This window comes from Equus asinus, chromosome 8 (assembly GCF_041296235.1).
Source record: "Equus asinus isolate D_3611 breed Donkey chromosome 8, EquAss-T2T_v2, whole genome shotgun sequence".
In the NCBI taxonomy this organism is placed as follows: domain Eukaryota; kingdom Metazoa; phylum Chordata; class Mammalia; order Perissodactyla; family Equidae; genus Equus; species Equus asinus.
In genome coordinates this window covers 7,410,518-7,427,684 of record NC_091797.1, presented here as the reverse complement: position 1 = coordinate 7,427,684, position 17,167 = coordinate 7,410,518, and the positions used below count along the sequence as shown (strand labels likewise).

The window sequence follows — 17,167 nt, the reverse complement described above, 5'->3', positions numbered from 1 at the left end:
GCTCTCCACCCCCAGCTGTGAGGAATGGAACTAAAGAGGCAGCATTTTGAGTTAAAAAAAAAAAAATTCATACCATTAAGCTGTGCATAGTTAAGACATTTTGCCCAGCTTTGAGATTTTGCTTTTAAAATTGATTCTAACACCGTGAAATTTATGCTTCTGGGTTAGGACTTTTCTCTTAAGCATTTAAAAAATATTTTAACATATGTTAGCTGTTTCTCAGGAAAAGACTGAACCTTAGCTTAGAGCTGTCTATAATGTTACCTAGAAATTGAATGTAATATTAATCTGTTTCAGGTGAAAAGTAAAAGAGTAGAGCCATATAAAACTAAGAGCCTGGCTGGGACAAGGATAGAGGAAAACTTCTTAAACACTGTTGAAAAGTATGTTACAAAGAACACATCAATTTCCTTTAAAGAGGGGACTTTATGATGGAGATTAGAGCAGAATTACAAAAACTGTCAAAAGTAATACAATTCTACTCAAACTCCTGCTGCCACTGAAGCTCAATATCCGTGACTGGGAACTTTCATATTTTTAAACAGCTTTATTGAGGTATAATTTGCATGCCATAAAATTCACCGAACTTCAGGGAGCCATAATTGGATTAAGTTATATAATAGTCAGAAGAGCCCCTTCTGACTCTACAGTAAGGCTTCACATGTAGTAACTAATATAGTAAATATTTTTTTATGTCAAAAAGAGAATATCAAATGCTGGTCACAATCTGCTAAGATTCTAGAATCCTGTCAGGAAACTTGTCAGAGGTACCACTCCCATTGTACGTTATTACTCACGTCTATTTGCTATTTAAATCAAGGTTCTCAGGTTAAGTCCGAGAGACACAGCTTTCCACTCACACGGGTTATGAAATCCCCAGGGAATGTGTTATGAGGTCACGTACTTCCAATTTGGAGAACATATCAAATGCCAATTAAAAAGAATCTCAACATCTTAACTTTTTAAAAGGAAGAATAAATGAACAGATTACATCCAGCAGATAAAGATATATTTAGCACTTTAATCACCTTACCTAAATTATTAGTTGCCTTTAAATTCATCTCTTACTATTTAGGTTCTGGGGAGGCGCTTGACCGGGAGCTGGAAGGGTTGGTTTTGGGTCCTGCTGTACTACATCCTAGGTGCTCGTGCATCCTCTTGATTCACTTTTAATCTCTGGGGCTCAGTCTCCCATCTGTGAAACTGTACTGGGATATCTGCCCTAATTTCGGAAGTTTTAATTAGGAGCAATGGAAATAATGTATGCAAAACATGCTTCGTTAGCCACAAAGTGCTGTGCGATTGAAAGGCATTACTGTTATTATCACAACTCAAGAACATTTTCTATATAAATCAAAATAATCTGCAAACAGTTCTGGGCATCTCCTGGACGTGGCACCGTGTATCCCAGATGAACACACGGGCTCTTCCATTGGAACGGAGCCCTTCGTTCCACATGGAACCGGGAGGAGTCGGGATTTATTTCCTACCTGCACCTTCGCTTTACATGCTCTCTTACCGCCACTCCCCATTCTTTACCACGGCATTCTTTATTATTCTCAGTTTATTTATTAGCACATGAAAAATAATAAAAGAATGCTAGTCAGTCTCCTGGAGATGACCACATTTCTTTAGATGAAGTGAGGTAAAGTTGAGCTTCTAAATAATTAAGCTTAGTTATAGAGCAGATCAGCGTTCATAAGTTGTAAAGGAAACTAAAGTTTTCATTAAAAATTGTAAGACAGGGGCCGGCTCCGTGGCTGAGCGGTTAAGTTCACGTGCTCCGCTGCGGTGGCCCAGGGTTCGGATCCTGGGCGCAGACATGGCACTGCTCATCAGGCCACGTTGAGGAGGCGTCCCACATCTCACAACTAGAAGGACCTGCAACTAAGATATACAACTGTGTGCAGGGGGGGTTTGGGGAGATAAAAAAGAAGAAGAAAAAAAAAAGATTGGCAACAGTTGTTAGCCCAGGTGCCAATCTTTAAGAAAAAAAAAAAATTGTAAGACAAAATCGTAATGGTAAAGCTAATGCGGAAACACACTGCTCCGTGACAGGGGTGGCCCAGGCCTCATAGTTTGTTCCTAACTCTTCCATGGACTTGGTCAAATTACACATTCTTTTCTTCAAAGATTTCCTTAAAATTCAGCTAACACTTCCCACCTGTTATGAAGCACACCCGGAGTCTTGGCCCTCCCACAACACATCAAGCCTTTTCGTACTCGGTTTGGATGAATTTACATGGGACTTCCTGCTAACCCTCGCTCTCATCTCATATTCTGTCAGTCACAAAATACCATGAATATTTCCCTGCAATCTTTTAAATTAATGTTTTCCTTTCCCTTTCTATGGCTATTTATTAGAACCAGGATCTTAACAATGTGCTTCGATTTCCAAAACTGTCTCCTAGTTGTCTCCCAACATGCTGCAAAGGGACGTCGAGGGGATTTGCCAGTGTCTGTCTTGCCCATGGCTCTTTTCTGCCCTGGAACTGTTGTCTCCTTCTTGACATAAATCAAATCTGTTATCTATCATGTAAGTTTCTCATTCTTCCATACATCCTCTGCCCCATTTCTCACAGCTAATCAACATAATACCCTGTGTAGTCAATTTGGCTTCATTATCATGACCCATGGGGCCACCTCACTTGTCCTTAAACTTGTGTGTGGTTTTTTTTTTTTTTTTTGTGAGGAAGATTGGCCCAGAGCTAACATCTGTTCCCCATCTTCCTCTTCTTGCTTGAGGAAGAAGCAAGATGCTGCCATAGTTTGGCCTGATGAGCAGTACTAGGTCCATGCTCTGGATCAGAAACTGAGAACCCCAGGCTGCTGAAGTGGAGAGTGTGAACTTAACCGCTACACCACTGGGCCGGCCCCCTTAAATTTGTGCTTTTGCTTAGAACCTTTGGAATGAAGATCCCTCCCACTTTTTCATTGATTCAGCAAGGTCTTAGTAAATGCCTACTCTGTGCTAGGCACTCTTCTACATGTGGGGGATACAATGATAGCATGCGAGAGCAGGCCCATTGTCAGAGAAAAATAATAACCTATAAACAAATAAACAAAACCAGAGAGTGATCTATTATGAAGAAAGTAAAATATGACCATATGATAGAGAATGATTCCTGGGCGGGGTATTTTGGGCTTGATCTAAGGGAGTGCCTTTCTGAGAGGTGAGCCAGTGACAAGAAAGAGGCAGCCAGTGGAGACGGTGGCTAGGGTCCTCCAGCCGGAAGACCCAGGGCATAGGTCCAGGCGCAGGAACCAGCTTGGTGTGTTCAAAGGACAGCTGCATGCTAACTGGACCTGAACACAGGGAGGGAGGATAAGAGAGACCGTCTAAGAGATTGCGGGGGCCAGATCACGCAGGGCCTGATGGGTTTTGTGAAGGGTTTAGATATTGTTCTTCATGTCCTGAGAAGTCACTGGAGAGCTTTCGGTAAGAAATAGGAAGATCTAATGACCAGCTTCTCTCTACTCCTCCCCCAATCAAAAAGCCTTTTCTCACCAACCCGGTGCACTGCGACTGGAAGTTGTTTGAACTCTGCACTTCGCTTTCCAACATTTTCCATGAGGAGCTGGAGGCGGATTGTCCAGGGAGGGTAAGGGATTCACTGGGGCTTTTCAGACTAAGACATGCTCCTCCACCCCCATCTCCCAGGGGGGCTCTGATGCCCCACTTCCCCACTGCTTTGCAGGGACCAGCCAAAGTAGAGAGGTGCATCACGCCTGCTGATGGGTCCTGGGGGGCACATTTTGAAAAATACCTTTCTAGCTGTCTCATACATGAGACGTAAGAAATTCACGAATAGCTAGAGGGTAAGAAATGGAAGGACAGAGCTTACTTCCCTTTTCTCGGGCATGTTCGCAGAGCCCCTGATATACTCCGTATGCACAGAGATGCTCAGCAAGAGCAATCATTGATAAGACAACAGTCCTTCGTTCTTTTCTTCCCGCTCAACAGGCCCAGGTTTTGCTTCCTGGTGAAGTCGTTCAGAAGTCAAATTGCGCAGCTTTGCTAGGGTCCACCTAGAGAGGGCCCCTTCTAAAGGAGCTCGGGCCCAAACGTGAGCGCAAACAACAATATGCCAATCCTGGTATCGTTAACATTTCTGGCAACAAACTCAACACTATGAATTTAAGATAGATTTCCCCTGGTGCCTGGAATGAGATTCAGTGATTCATTTTCTTGTTTAAAAGAGTTGAGAAGAGGCGTGAATGCTGTGCTGACCCTCTTTAGGTGCCTTTATCCATTCCCGGTCACCCAGCACGTCTACAGAAAAACATTTTAACTATGAGCATCAGTTTGTGCTCCTAGTTGCGTGCGTAGAGCACCAGTTAGAATGTAAATAACCTGCTGCTTTCTTTCCGAACAATGTCCCACTTACTGAACAGCCCCGCCGCTCTCCACGCACGCCCCGCCGTGGCCGCAGCGCCCGGAGCCGCAGGCGGAGGCGCCGCACTGGCCCACGCTGCGCCCGGCGGCGGGGCGGCCCTCGGGGTCGCCCAGGCTTCGGAAGCGGCCGTTTTTCCCAGTGCGGACTCGAAGACTGAAGATACACCCTTGGAAGAAAGGGAAACATACTTCATATTAAAAAATGGGAGAAGTAGGTAAAACAAGAAGACAATGATTTTTCATATTTAAAGTAGCATTCTTTCAACAGAAAGTAACACAGGTCAGTTTTAAGAAAAAAATATAAAAACAGAAAATCATGGAGAGAAAAATAAAAAATCGTCTACAATATTGTTACTCTAGAGAAGACAATTATTAACATTTTGGTGTATATATATGTGTGTATGTATATATATACACACAATATTACAGTATTTTTTTATGCTTAGTTGTATTTTCTTTCAAACAAAAATAGAATCATACATTAACTATATAATATCTATACATTATATATATCTATATTGTACCAAAAACTTGTGTAGCATAAGTACCATCAACTCTTGTCTCATAGCATTAACTATTTTTAAATGATGGCGTAATGTTCCCTTATATGATAATATATTTAATCAACCTTCAATTATTGGACACTTGACTCATTTGTACTTTTTTACTACTAGGAATAATGCTATAATGAATATCACTGTATGTATATCTTTGTGCATTTGCTAATTATTTTCCTAGTGTCAATTTCCAGAAGTAAAGCCACTAGAGCAAAGGACATGGATGCTCTGCGTGTGCCCAAGTGTCGGGGAGATCTTGCACAATTATTTCCCGCCGGCCAGTCCTGGGACACCTGCTCGTTCACAGGCGCTGTAATGCAAGAGATTAGCATCTGCTTCATTTTAAATGAAAGAAATAATAGAATGCTCTTTGCTATTTTTAATTGGGGTTGAAAATCTTTTAATAAATTTATTAATCATTTGTAATTTTCCCCTTCACTTGCTTATTATGTACTGTTTTGCTCTATTCACCCTTTTATTTATTTATTTTTTTTAAGATTTTTAAATTTTTTTCCTTTTTCTCCCCAAAGCCCCCCAGTACATAGTTGCATTATATTCTTCGTTGTGGGTCCTTCTAGTTGTGGCATGTGGGATGCTGCCTCATCGTGGTTTGATGAGCAGTGCCATGTCCTTGCCCAGGATTCGAACCAGTGAAACACTGGCCTGCCTGCAGCGGAGCACGTGAACTTAACCACTCGGCCACGGGGCCAGCCCCTCTATTCACCCTTTTAAACATTTATTTGAAAGATCTCTTTGTATAATGAGCATATTAGATGTTTGTCATATATTGTAAATACTTTCTCCAGTTTAATGTTTGCTATTTAATTTTGCTTATGGTGGGGTTTTTATTTTTATGTAGAGAAGTTTATCATATGTATGTTGTCACATTTATCTTTTTTTCCCTCTGGGGATGTTGCTTTGCACGTGCTCTTAGAGAGGGCTTTTCCGGATATATATATACTGTGTGACCTCACTTCCATGGGGGATGTGAAACCTACCTTTTGCAGAGTGAAATGCGCTCAAACCTCACTGAGTGCCAATTTTTTCACCTTTAAAATGAGGACAAAAATAACTATTCCATGGGTTAAGGGGAATAAGAAAATATATGTAGATTGGCCAGTGCAATGCTTGGCAATGAGCAGGTCTTGTATTCCGCTGACCACCTGCACCCTCTTCTGTGTTGTCTCAGAAATTCACTATTTCCTTTATTAAAAAAAATCCTTTTCGGCGAAAATTGTGGGGATGCTAATATTAGGTTTTTGTAGTTTTTATAATCATTCACTGGAAAAAAAACTTTAAGTGACTATAATACGTATTAATGTCTGAGAGTGTTCATTCTAAACCATTTCTCTTTTATTTGGATAAATGAAATGTTTTGTTAGGAAGAACTGCTGAAATATGTTTTTGGCTAAAAATGTTTTAATGCGATATTTAGAGAAATATTTAGCTAATACAAATAGTTGTATGTTTTCATATCCATCAACATAACATACAGTGTAAAGGCAGTTACAGTGGAAGCCATTTGTAGAGTATACATTGTATAATTTCACTCCTGTTTGTATAGCAGACAAGACCTAGTCTGCTTAGAATAGCACCATCAAACAGGTCTGCAATACATATATCCTGCATGTGAGAAAGACTTGGAGCCATGAGCCACATGCATATTAGAAGTAAGGCTGGCTAGGTTCCAAATAAGTGATTGCTTTTCCTTTTTTTGGACAGTAAGAGAATTTTAAATTAAGGCACTATACTCATTACTTTTCCCTTATGGGCTCTGGTTTGAAACATCTCAGGCAATTAAAAAAAGAGAGAGAAAAGTTTGCTAGTAAGAAACTGTACTGACAGTGTAGGGTATTTTTAGGTTGGAATAACGTCTTCATTACAGTGTGGTTAATGAATCTGAATCCAGTTCATGCCCACTCTATTCAGCTGAGTAATAAATATTTAATAATCCCTGTGTCAATGAACACCAGCGGCTGTAACACTAGAATAACAGGTAGATGGCACTCCAGATTCCCCCACATTCACACTAGTCAAAAGTAATTTTTAATTCTCTGTCAGGATTAAATAGGTCTGCCAGTGAAAGTAACAGATCTTAGGACATTGAGGAAAGCCATGGTTCTTCTCCCGCACAATTGTGGGCATGATTTCAGGAGATTCAGGGACCCACCGAAGCCCATCCATGACCCTGAACCTGAGAATGCTGCAGCTCTGTAGCAGCTGTAACTTTTGAGAGAAGGGGAGAAGTCCTCTTACTAGCACAGGTAAAACCCTAAGACCCCATTTGCCTGGCATATGTCCCTTATTTAATCTGGAGAAGAGTTAGATAATCTCAATACTTCATGAACGTCGAAGGTTGGAGGAAAAATAATAGCTATTCTAAATCATTTCTAGAACAAAAAACAAATGGCTTTATCAATAGTAAGGATTTGTATTTTACACTGAGAACTTCTGGATTAGAGATATTTATCAGAAGTGTTTTTAGAAATGTGAAAGCCTAAATCAGATAATATTTTACGGTGTGACTTGATCACTATTCTAAAGACCAATGTGATAACCTTAGCCTAATTACTAAATTCCTCCATAAAACTCTGTATTTGCTTTGTTATGGTTAATTACAATAACAGCTTCCGAATCTGGGGAAGCTTACTGAAATGCAAAGTTTTAGACCCCATCATAGAGATTTTGATTAAGTAGTTCTTGGGTGGAGTCCAGAAATTTATATTTTTAAGAAGTTATCCTATATCGTTCTTGAGAGCCAGTGGAGGTCAGCTTTCGGGAATCATAGGTTTAGGGGCTAGTTGCAATCTGGTTGTTAAGGTAGGTGAGTAAAAATTGTCCATAACTTGCAGCATATAGTAAATACTGTTCTATAGCAGAGGAGAGGTGGACATCAAGGGAGGATTCAAGGATAAAGGAGAAAATTAGGGGCTTCCAAGGTCCTGAAGCTTCCACAAGACCAGATTCAGTGGCAGTTACCAAGAAGACCCACCCAAGATGTCCATCGTTAGGAAGAACGGTGCTTCCAGGAGTGAGCAATCCTAGTGTTTCTGTCAGAGGAAGGGCCAGCTGTGTGTGCTGAACTCAGGCTGATTAACACACTTGAGGAGGAAATGACATCCTTTCCCTTGAATATAATGTTTTTAAAAACCCATTGATTTCTTATGCCCTTACAACACTTTTCAGGTTATTTCCTGCTGTGAGAGAACTGTTGAGCTCTGTCTTACATTTAGCATAGTACCTTACTAGTTGTTAAACTATTCTTTAAGACACACTTCTGAGAATTAGCACTGATTACGCAGTCAAAGAAAAAGTTTCTTTGAGAGCCTTGTCAGAATGAACTAATTTTCTTGGACTCTGACCTTGTATTAAGTTGAATGAGCTGTGTTGCTTTCACGTGTTTCAAGCACACGGCCCCCTGCATCCGTGTTCAGGTAGAAGATAGTGAAAGGGCAGAGGAGGAAGCTGCCAGGCAGGCAGAGAACTCAACCACCCGAGATGGCTTCTGATGCAGCCCCCATCTCACAGGGATGCGCGTCACGTCCTCATCCCTATTCCTTGATTTCCGATGGAGAAAATCACGGGTGAGTGGCTGAGGACACTATTATGAGCAGATCCTTGACCAAATATTCTGGAACTGGGATCCACCAAAAAGCTTATTTTCACCAAATGCATTGTTATAGCAATTCAATCATGTCTTTATTTTATAACTTTACTATGAATCAGCTTTATAGGGAAGGTCTGAGTCTCTGCTGCTTTCTGAGCACAGGGAGACAGACTGTGGCAGTAAGATTGCCTGCCCACGCATGATGTTCCCACTTAATCCTCCTGGCTTCTGGTGGCCTCTTGGGGCCACAACTCAGGGGTGTGGATCAGTGGGCTGCAGACTGTCCGTCATCTTTTACATCAAGGACATTCCAAAGTTAGATGGAGTTTCAATTTCCCTGGGACTCCACGTGGTCCACCCTGCTCACCCTCTCCTGAAAAGCACCCATGTAAAATCCACCCACACTCCTGACCCCAGACATCATGCTCTGCTTTTCCTCTTTTCCCTGCAGAATTTATCACCTTACTCCGCTATGTAAATTTTCTATTGTATTTAGTATTTATTTTCTGTTCGTTCCTTTGCCAACCAGAATGTAAACTCGAGAGCAGGAATCTTTATTTCTTTCCCTGAAACATCCCGAACGCCTGGTACACAGGGAGTGAGTAATTAATCACAATGAATGAATGCTCTTCGTTAAAATCAAACTTTGATCAAGTCCAATTAGAAAGAAATCCACACGGCTGGTTTGGGAACTAGAAGTATACCCTGTAAAAAACTTTGTCTTTTCTCAAATTTTGAAACAAGTAGGTAGAGTGTGAAACCATCCAGGCCTCACCTTGAAAGCCATTTTTAAACTCGGATCCATTCGGTAAGAGCTCTGGAGTATATTCATTGTAGCCACCGACATAGAACTGACTGAAGACGTTGAGACCAACCAGTCTTCCTGGGGCAACGATGGATTTATTTTTGTGATCATCTACCTTCAAAAGCCAAAAAATTCAAAACCTATTAAAAAAGAATTAATTCCCCAGGGTGAACGTTAAGATACTCTTTTGTTATTTCCCATTAAATTGGCATGAAAAATTTACAAAGACCCGAATTTTGAAGAAATAAGAAACACTTCACCACTCAATTCTCTGCGTCTCTGCTGGTGTCCGTTACCACGGATGTATTAATATAGCCGTCGGGGTTTTGCATTTCAATGAAAATCACAGTTCCTCAAAGATTAGGAGCTGGCATCCCGCTGGTTTTCCTCCATCTAGCCTTGCCCCCCCTCTCATCTATTCTCAGTACAACCACTAGAGTCATTTATCAAAAAATGGAAATCGACCATGGCACCCAACCCCACTTCTTAAATTTCTCGGTAGCTTTCCATAGTCCTCTGGATAAAAATCTAAACTTCTTAGCATGACATCTAAGTCCTTTGATGATACAGACCTTGTCTACTTCTATCCATCTCTTGCTTCCCCCGACCTGAAAGCCACACTGAATTACTTGCATTCCTTAAGCCCACAGGGGCCACTGTTCTTTTTCTGAACTCCTATTTACTTGACGCTGTGCTTAAGTATCACCTTTTTTGGGAAGCATTTCCTGACGCTCTCCCTCACCTTGTCTGTGTTGGGCATCCCTCTCACTGATTCCCACACCGCTTAATTGCACCCATCCCTCTGGACCTCTGTTGCGTGTGCTAGTCTGTGAACTTCGTGAGGGTGGGCGGCGTGGCCTATTCTCTTTGTCCGTCAGCACAGATCCGACAAGAGAACAGAGCTTGGTAAGGTTGTGGGGCGGGTGAGGGGATGGCTCTTTACCTTTAGCCAGCCCATTTGGAGGAACCTCCCCAGGCGGACTGCGTGGATCCCAAGGCTCCGATCGAGGGGATCGCTACTGACACTTGCTATGCCAGATCCCAGGTTATAACTGTAAACCACGCGGCCGTCTCGCAGACCCACTGCCAGGAAGTCATCTCCGTTGAGCCCTGGAATGAGAAGATGTGGGGGCAGGCTCACTGAGAGGAACTCCGGGGGCCCAGTCAGCTTTGTTTTACTGCCCGGTTCTGCCTTGTAGACCAATGCATAAGTTGTAACAGACGTTTAGCCTGTTGTCGGCGCTCTGCTATGTGCGTATCTGGGTATTAGCATTCGCAGCCCCAGAAGCTGTCTGAGTACTAGGAGTTTTTCTTTGAAGCCATAAGGGTTCTGGTCAACCCAGGGAAATGATCGATACCTAAAAATTGGGGATTGAAATCTCCTGTTTGTCTGAATGAGATTGATTCAGTGTGCACTTTACCTAAGGAGAACTTTACAATGGAGTCAAACTGCTTTTGTAGTTCATGAGATTCAACAGATGGAGAGAACCTAGCTCCAGCTTTGAAGCTCTCACTATGATTTGAGGAGACTATAAGGAAGATTTATTTCTATAGCCGCTCAGGGTGTGTTATCATTGCTCTACTGGAGTAGCTCTTGACCACACCCCAAGACTAGTTAAAGGTGATGTTTCTCTTCTCCCTCGCTCTCCGTTGGTTCAGGGCCATCCGTGCAGAACAGTGAGGTCCAGGCCCAGAGCACACAGCATGCAGCTCATATAGATCCAGGGGATAAGGGCAGGTGGCTGGGAGAGAGCCAGCATCAGGCACTAGGGGAAGGTCCTGGCAGTAGGTCTGGTGGTGTTAGGAAGGTCGGGATGGTTAATGGTGTAGGTCCTGGCAGGAGGACAGAACACGCAAGGTCAAGGCAAGCTTCTCGAGCTAGGTGGAGGCAAGAGGTCTGTCCCAGGGAAGAGGGACCCAAAGACATCACCCAGTTTCGGAAAGGTGTGTTTGTGGACCTCAATACTGAGGTTTTCAGGTAGAGAGCTGAGCAAGGACTTCTGCTTGGAGGAAGAATATCCGGATGCCACAGAAGTAAGAGGGTTAATCACAGGGCACAAGCAGAAGCTAGTCGCTGGACGTGGACAAACTTCCTCATGAGTGTGCACTACCTCCCCCTCCTACACTTCTGGGCAGGGGTGGCTTGTCTGCCCCCTTGGCTTCTGTTAGGCTGAGCAAGAAAAGGAGAGCAAGGTCTGCAGAGGTGGGGTTTCTAGAGAGTGTAGAGAGGTGGACTTCCTAAGGCGCTGGAAAGCGGGAGGCAGAAATATCATTTAGAGATACCTGAACTCCACCTCGGCTTTTCTCGTGGTTCTGCATGGCCCTGAGTTGGGTTATTTTTGGAAACTCCCTAGGTGAGTGTCATATGTACCACGGTTGAGAACCACTGTGTGAAGCGTCATGCCGTTGGCTAAGCATGCTGGGAACTTAAGCAAATCTCTATTTCTCTCTGTCTCTGGTAATTTCTTCCCACCTGCAATGCTGCAGCAGGTTAGCTGGGTTGCAAATTTAAAATAGGAAGAACTCCCAGGAGAAAACATAGACTCAGGAAGGTAGTTAAGCAAAAAGGAGAAAACCCCTGAGTAGAGATTGGAGACAGTCTCTCAGGCAGCTGTTTGAGTAAAGACGACACAGGAGAGAGGGCTGGAGAAGGAGAATTGTAAGAGATTTTTCTGTGCAATGTGAATGGGGATCCTTTTGAGACATTCTAGTGGACATCTGAGTTGTCTTTCCAATTGTCTGGGCTGTTGGAATGGAGATGGTGTTCTGCCCACTGCACTGGCTATGGGGGAGCAGGTGTATGTGAGCCATACCCTTCTACCTGTCTTGTCGCCGTTCTCCATCCTGAGTCACCGAGAACCTGTAGCATGCCAGAAACAACATTATTCTTTAGGGCCTCACAGCCTGGTTGGGATGAGATGGGAGGTTTGTCTCCATGCCACAGGGAACAGCGGAGAAGAACAGGTGGTGGTCATTATGACGGGGCGGGGGCGGGGAGGAGCATTAGGAAATTCAAAAGGAGGTGACTTTTGAGTTGTTTTCTTAGCTAACTCATAAAGTGGAAAACAAGATCCACTCGGTGGGTGAGGAGAGGGGTCCTTGCAGCTGAAGAGGGCTGTTCAAGCAGAGGGAATAACACAACAGAAACCCAGCAGGGGCAGCGAACACGGCATGCTTACAAAATGGCTGGGAGCTGGGGCTGGCTGGCATTTAGTGTCCAGGGCAGAAAGAGCCATATCTTTAAGGGCCCAAACTACTACAATAAATGCTTTAAATATTTTCCTAGAGACTCTCAGGAGCCATGAAAGGATTCTGAATGAGAGAATTTTATTGGATCTGGATTTTAGGAGAATCTCATACAATGTGGAGGGCAGAACACACAGGCAGGTAAGGAATCTGTCTCATTGGAAGGTCATTCAAAGTGACTCAGGAGAGAAAGGAGTCAAGTCTAAATAAAGCAAGGCAGTGACAGAGGGGATAGAGAAAAGAAGAGAAATCTGTGTGTGGTTGGAAGGAAATCTTGAAAGGACAGGTCAATTTGGAGTACAGAGTTGAGGAAAAGGGAGGAGTTGAAGGTGGTTCAGAGGAATCTGGCTGAAAGAACCACGCAGAATGGCAGAGTCGGTCCAGGAGACAGGAGCTAGGACGGGGGCAGTCGAGGGAAACAGGCTGACCTCAGCGTACAGACACTCCTGCCCATGGACACATCCCAGGGAGCAGAAGTAGGGACGCAGCAAGGGGTGGGGCGAAGGAGCGCCGGGGAGCCTATCAGACCATCCAGCAGCGGATCGCATCTTCTTTACAAGCCATGGGTCCACTGGGGTTGCTTGCCTTCCCTCTGCCACTCCTTCCACTCTGGACCTTCCCTCAGGGTCACCCCGGTGGTGGGTGATGGAGTAGATAAGAGAAAGAAAAGCAGTTGACACGAGGGCTGGCGCCTGGAAGGTGGACAGTATCTCAGGGACTTGGAATTGCTCCAGGTGGTGTTTTGCAAACCTGGAAGTCCATCGCCATCACTCGGGAGCTTGTCAAAAGCACAGATTTTAGAACCTACCTTATACCACGTGGATGAGAATTATTGAAGGTAGGTGCTGGAAATATTTTAATGGGATCCGCATCTGTTTTTTTTAACAAAGCCTGGCTGATATTAATAACTCCAGGAGGGCCAGCGTGTGTGACCTGTGTTGTCATCCAGGGCTTCGTGTTCAGAAGGGCTCCATGCTTCGTTTAATGCTCTGCTGTCATATCTTGAAATTCTTTGAACTGTATTTTGAAAGTGAAGTCCATGGGACAATGGAGCTAGAGTGGGAACAGAGGTGACACATACGTGCAATATGCATGTTTGTGGTTTTTTTGCCACACCATTCACATGTTGGGTTTGTGATATTCCATGAGAATGGAATTCCCACAATGCTGGGAGTCCAGTGAGACTTAAAACAAGCACACGGTAAGTGTGTTACGTCTAATGGCTGAGGAGGTGGGGGTGTCGATGACCCCAAGAGGCCATACCTTCCATTTGAACCAGAACTTGCTCAAGCGCAGAAAGGCACTGGTGGTCTAAGAAGCATGAATGACCAGGAGCCCGATCCTTCCTTCCTGACCCCTGTTACTTCCCTGTATAGCTCATTATTTACCCTGAAAGGACGCTGGAGAAGCAAAGAGAATGAGGGGGAAGCTCATGGTTCCTTTCCTTTCAGTCCTCCTTACCGGTCAGTAAGCCAGAGGTAGAGAGCGTCGACGGAATGTGTGGGGATCAAGAAGTGAAATAAAGACAGCTGACGTCACCATGTGCAGCATCTCCCGCTCTGGTGAGGATGTCCATGTGCCTGTACAAGCTAGGAAATACCCATTGTGTGACTGGGGGACTCCGCATGTGAATTAAATGCTCTTATATTTGCACTTTAAACTGGATAGAAAAATAAATGGTAAAATTCATGCTAATAATTTAATATTTTATTTTTTAACTTTGCCATAAATAGCAAATAAAAGACTATAAAAAATTGAGAGAGCACTGAAGAAAGGAAAATGCTCTTAGTACCTTTAATGGCATTCTTTTCTCTGCTTTTTGAACAAGGGACCCTGCATTCCCATTTTGCAGTGGGCCTCACAAATTCGGTAGCCACCCCTGAGGGCCCTTTGTTACCTTCATAAAACAAACCAGGAAAAAAGGGCAAGATGAAAACTGGGTGGACCTGTGCATCTGAGGCTGTTGGGAGACTGTAGGGGGACGAGACCCTGGGACTTGTGGGGCAGGAGATCCGCCTCCGGGTCTGTGGGGTGATGCTGAGGCACATGCACCTCCAGGGCCACAGAGCTGCTGGGCGGCAGAGACTGCATCTGAAGACGGCCTGGCCGTAGAGCCTGCGCCCTCATCCACGGTCTGTGCGGCGGAGAAAGAAGCAAGTGTCCCACTGGAGCTGTGCCACCGTGCACCACCAGCACCCACTCTCTAAGGTTTATTTCTGAAGAATAAGGGGGACAATAGTATCTCATGATTTTTCTAAGGATTATGTGATATTTAAGGTGCAAGTATCAGCACAGTGCCTACCTAGCACAGAGTAGGTACTCAATAAATCCTTGTTTTATTCCTTTCTCTTTCAACTACAGTCTGACCTTAGCTTTGTGTATCAGCTTTTCTTCCCCTGTTGCATCAAAGCCTGGGAAGCAGGTATTCCTGGTCCCTGTGCTGGAACACCTATCTGGTCCCAGTTAACCTTTGGGTCAAGGACAGTAGTAGAATTTTTCTTTTTTCTTAAAACTATAACCCTGATTGCTTCAGTGCATTACTCTGATCCAACTAAAAAATTCTGGAGGGTCAATCATGGAGGTGACTTGAAGGTATGGTTTATTAGCATCCATTTGTAGGTCTTATGTTGCTTTCCTGTAATTTATTGTAATGGGAATTTCTTGGCTTAACAGCAGGTAATAATATAAGCCCTGACATGTTTCAAACAACCACCAATGCTATAGACTAAATGCATTCTCAAAATCAGTGTTCTATTAGATCGTTATTCTAGGAATCTGTTTGAGAAATATGTGGAAGATTTGCATTTCTACATTTGTCAGTTCACAAAGCAACAGATGATATTGTGCATTTATATCACTATATAGGGATTCTGAGTATTGACACAGTGAGAGTTTTTCATGAAAAGAACTGGAACTAAGCTCACTTGGCCTGCTGAGCACAAACCCACAGTGAATCCTAATGGAACCAGGGTCAGGAGGGAGATCTCAGACAAGGCGAGAAACATGGGTTTGATCTCCCTCAGGAGCTGGCGCCAAGAAGGAAGGCTTTGGAGATGACGCTGTGCGAGTGATAAGAGGGGGAGGAAGGAAACAATAGCAGAGGCCTTGGGATGAACAGGAGTCAGGAGTAAGAAGCTCTAGGAAGTGAATAGACACCCTTTAGAATGTACAGAAAAAAACCCCAACTTGGTCTTCCTTTGACTGGAAAGAAAAGTTGTACCTTAATTCCACAAACACTGCAAAGCAGAGAGCTCTGAAACAGGGTGGTTGTGGCCAGGTGTGTTTAGCATTATGTAACAACCACTCATTGCAGTGGTTAGGGGAAATCTCGTGGTGGGGGGAGATGAGCTGCTGCGGTCAGAATAGCATCTGGCCTCATAAAGGACAGAGAACGGTGACTTAGCCGCAAAGCAGGGACTCAGTCTTCGTGAAGAAAGGGATGGTGGTGATGGCAAGGATGACAAAAAATGGAAACAAGGTGGAGGATGCCGCCATGGATATTCTGGAAGGAAAGATCAAAGAGGTTGAGACACGGTTGCCAGGCCATTCTCAGCCGTCTCAGATGGTTCTTAGAAGTGTGCCATGCGGTTGGGGTGGATGGTGGGAACGTAATAGATCTTAAACATATAAAACCTTTGGAGGAAAAATAAAACAAAATGTTTGCCTCACAAGCATGTGATTATAGTTAAGTTCATGCATTTTCTTTCCTAAATTACTTAGAAGGATTTCCTGAATGTTTTGTTTTTAAACCTAAAGGTTTTCCTACTTACATCAGTGGTTGTTCAGCCTGGCTGGACCTTGTCAGTCAAACCTAACCTCTGACTTGATTGGTGAGTACAGACAGGAAGGGGAATGTTCTACATAGGAGGAGGAAGGGTATAAAAGGTTTCAGATAGTAGGCCCAGGGGAAATCGTGCAGGTCAGTTTGACCTGAAGGAAAAAGAGAAACAAAAGAAAGAGAGAAAATATGCAGAACTGTGCAGCAACCCTGCCCACCTTATGATTATTGTAATGGAATTCATATTCGAAAAAACCCTGCAAATTAAATAACAGTCATTAGAGGTGTTCTAATTAGCTTCATCCTGAAGGAAGGCCTGGAGAAGAGTGGCTAGCGGTTTGAGCCGAGGATTCGCTAACGAAGTCCTCAGAAAGAAGAAGACTCATGAGTAAAGGGACTGACTCAAGCCTGCGCACTGGAGAGAGTCTCTGGGCGCTCCTGTCCAGCTGCTCTCCCCACTGATTCTGGTCAATCGTTGCATGTTGTAAACCCTGAGGCTGCCCCTGCACGTGCTCTCGTGTGGTCTGCTTGGAAGGACGCCCCAGAAATCGGAACCCCTGGGCTGGGAGGAGGCAGAAGCTCACTGTAGTGCCCTGAGGGAGGGTTCAGAACCCTCTGGAAGGCTGTGCCCTGGGCTGCTCTGAGGGGACGTTGTGGGAATCTAAAACATTCATACAGACCATGCTGTGAAATCCCTGTTTATTTCCGCACTCACCACTTAATCCAAAGGTGAATAGTGTGACTTTTAACACCGTAGAAACATGATAATTCGCATTTG

The 17,167-nt window shown here is 43.9% G+C and overlaps 1 protein-coding gene across 1 annotated transcript in view; it reads right to left on the bottom strand.

The window, feature by feature from the left end:
- LOC106842352 (protein eyes shut homolog) overlaps window positions 1-17,167 on the bottom strand; it is a 1,064,587-nt gene that overhangs the window by 61,443 nt on the left and 985,977 nt on the right. The window contains exons 29-31 of the mRNA XM_070516721.1: window positions 10,309-10,475; window positions 9,336-9,480; window positions 4,389-4,563 (exon numbers count right to left, since the gene is read on the bottom strand). Of these exons, the coding sequence (XP_070372822.1) occupies window positions 4,389-4,563; window positions 9,336-9,480; window positions 10,309-10,475 (487 nt within the window). The remainder of the gene's footprint in view (window positions 1-4,388; window positions 4,564-9,335; window positions 9,481-10,308; window positions 10,476-17,167) is intronic.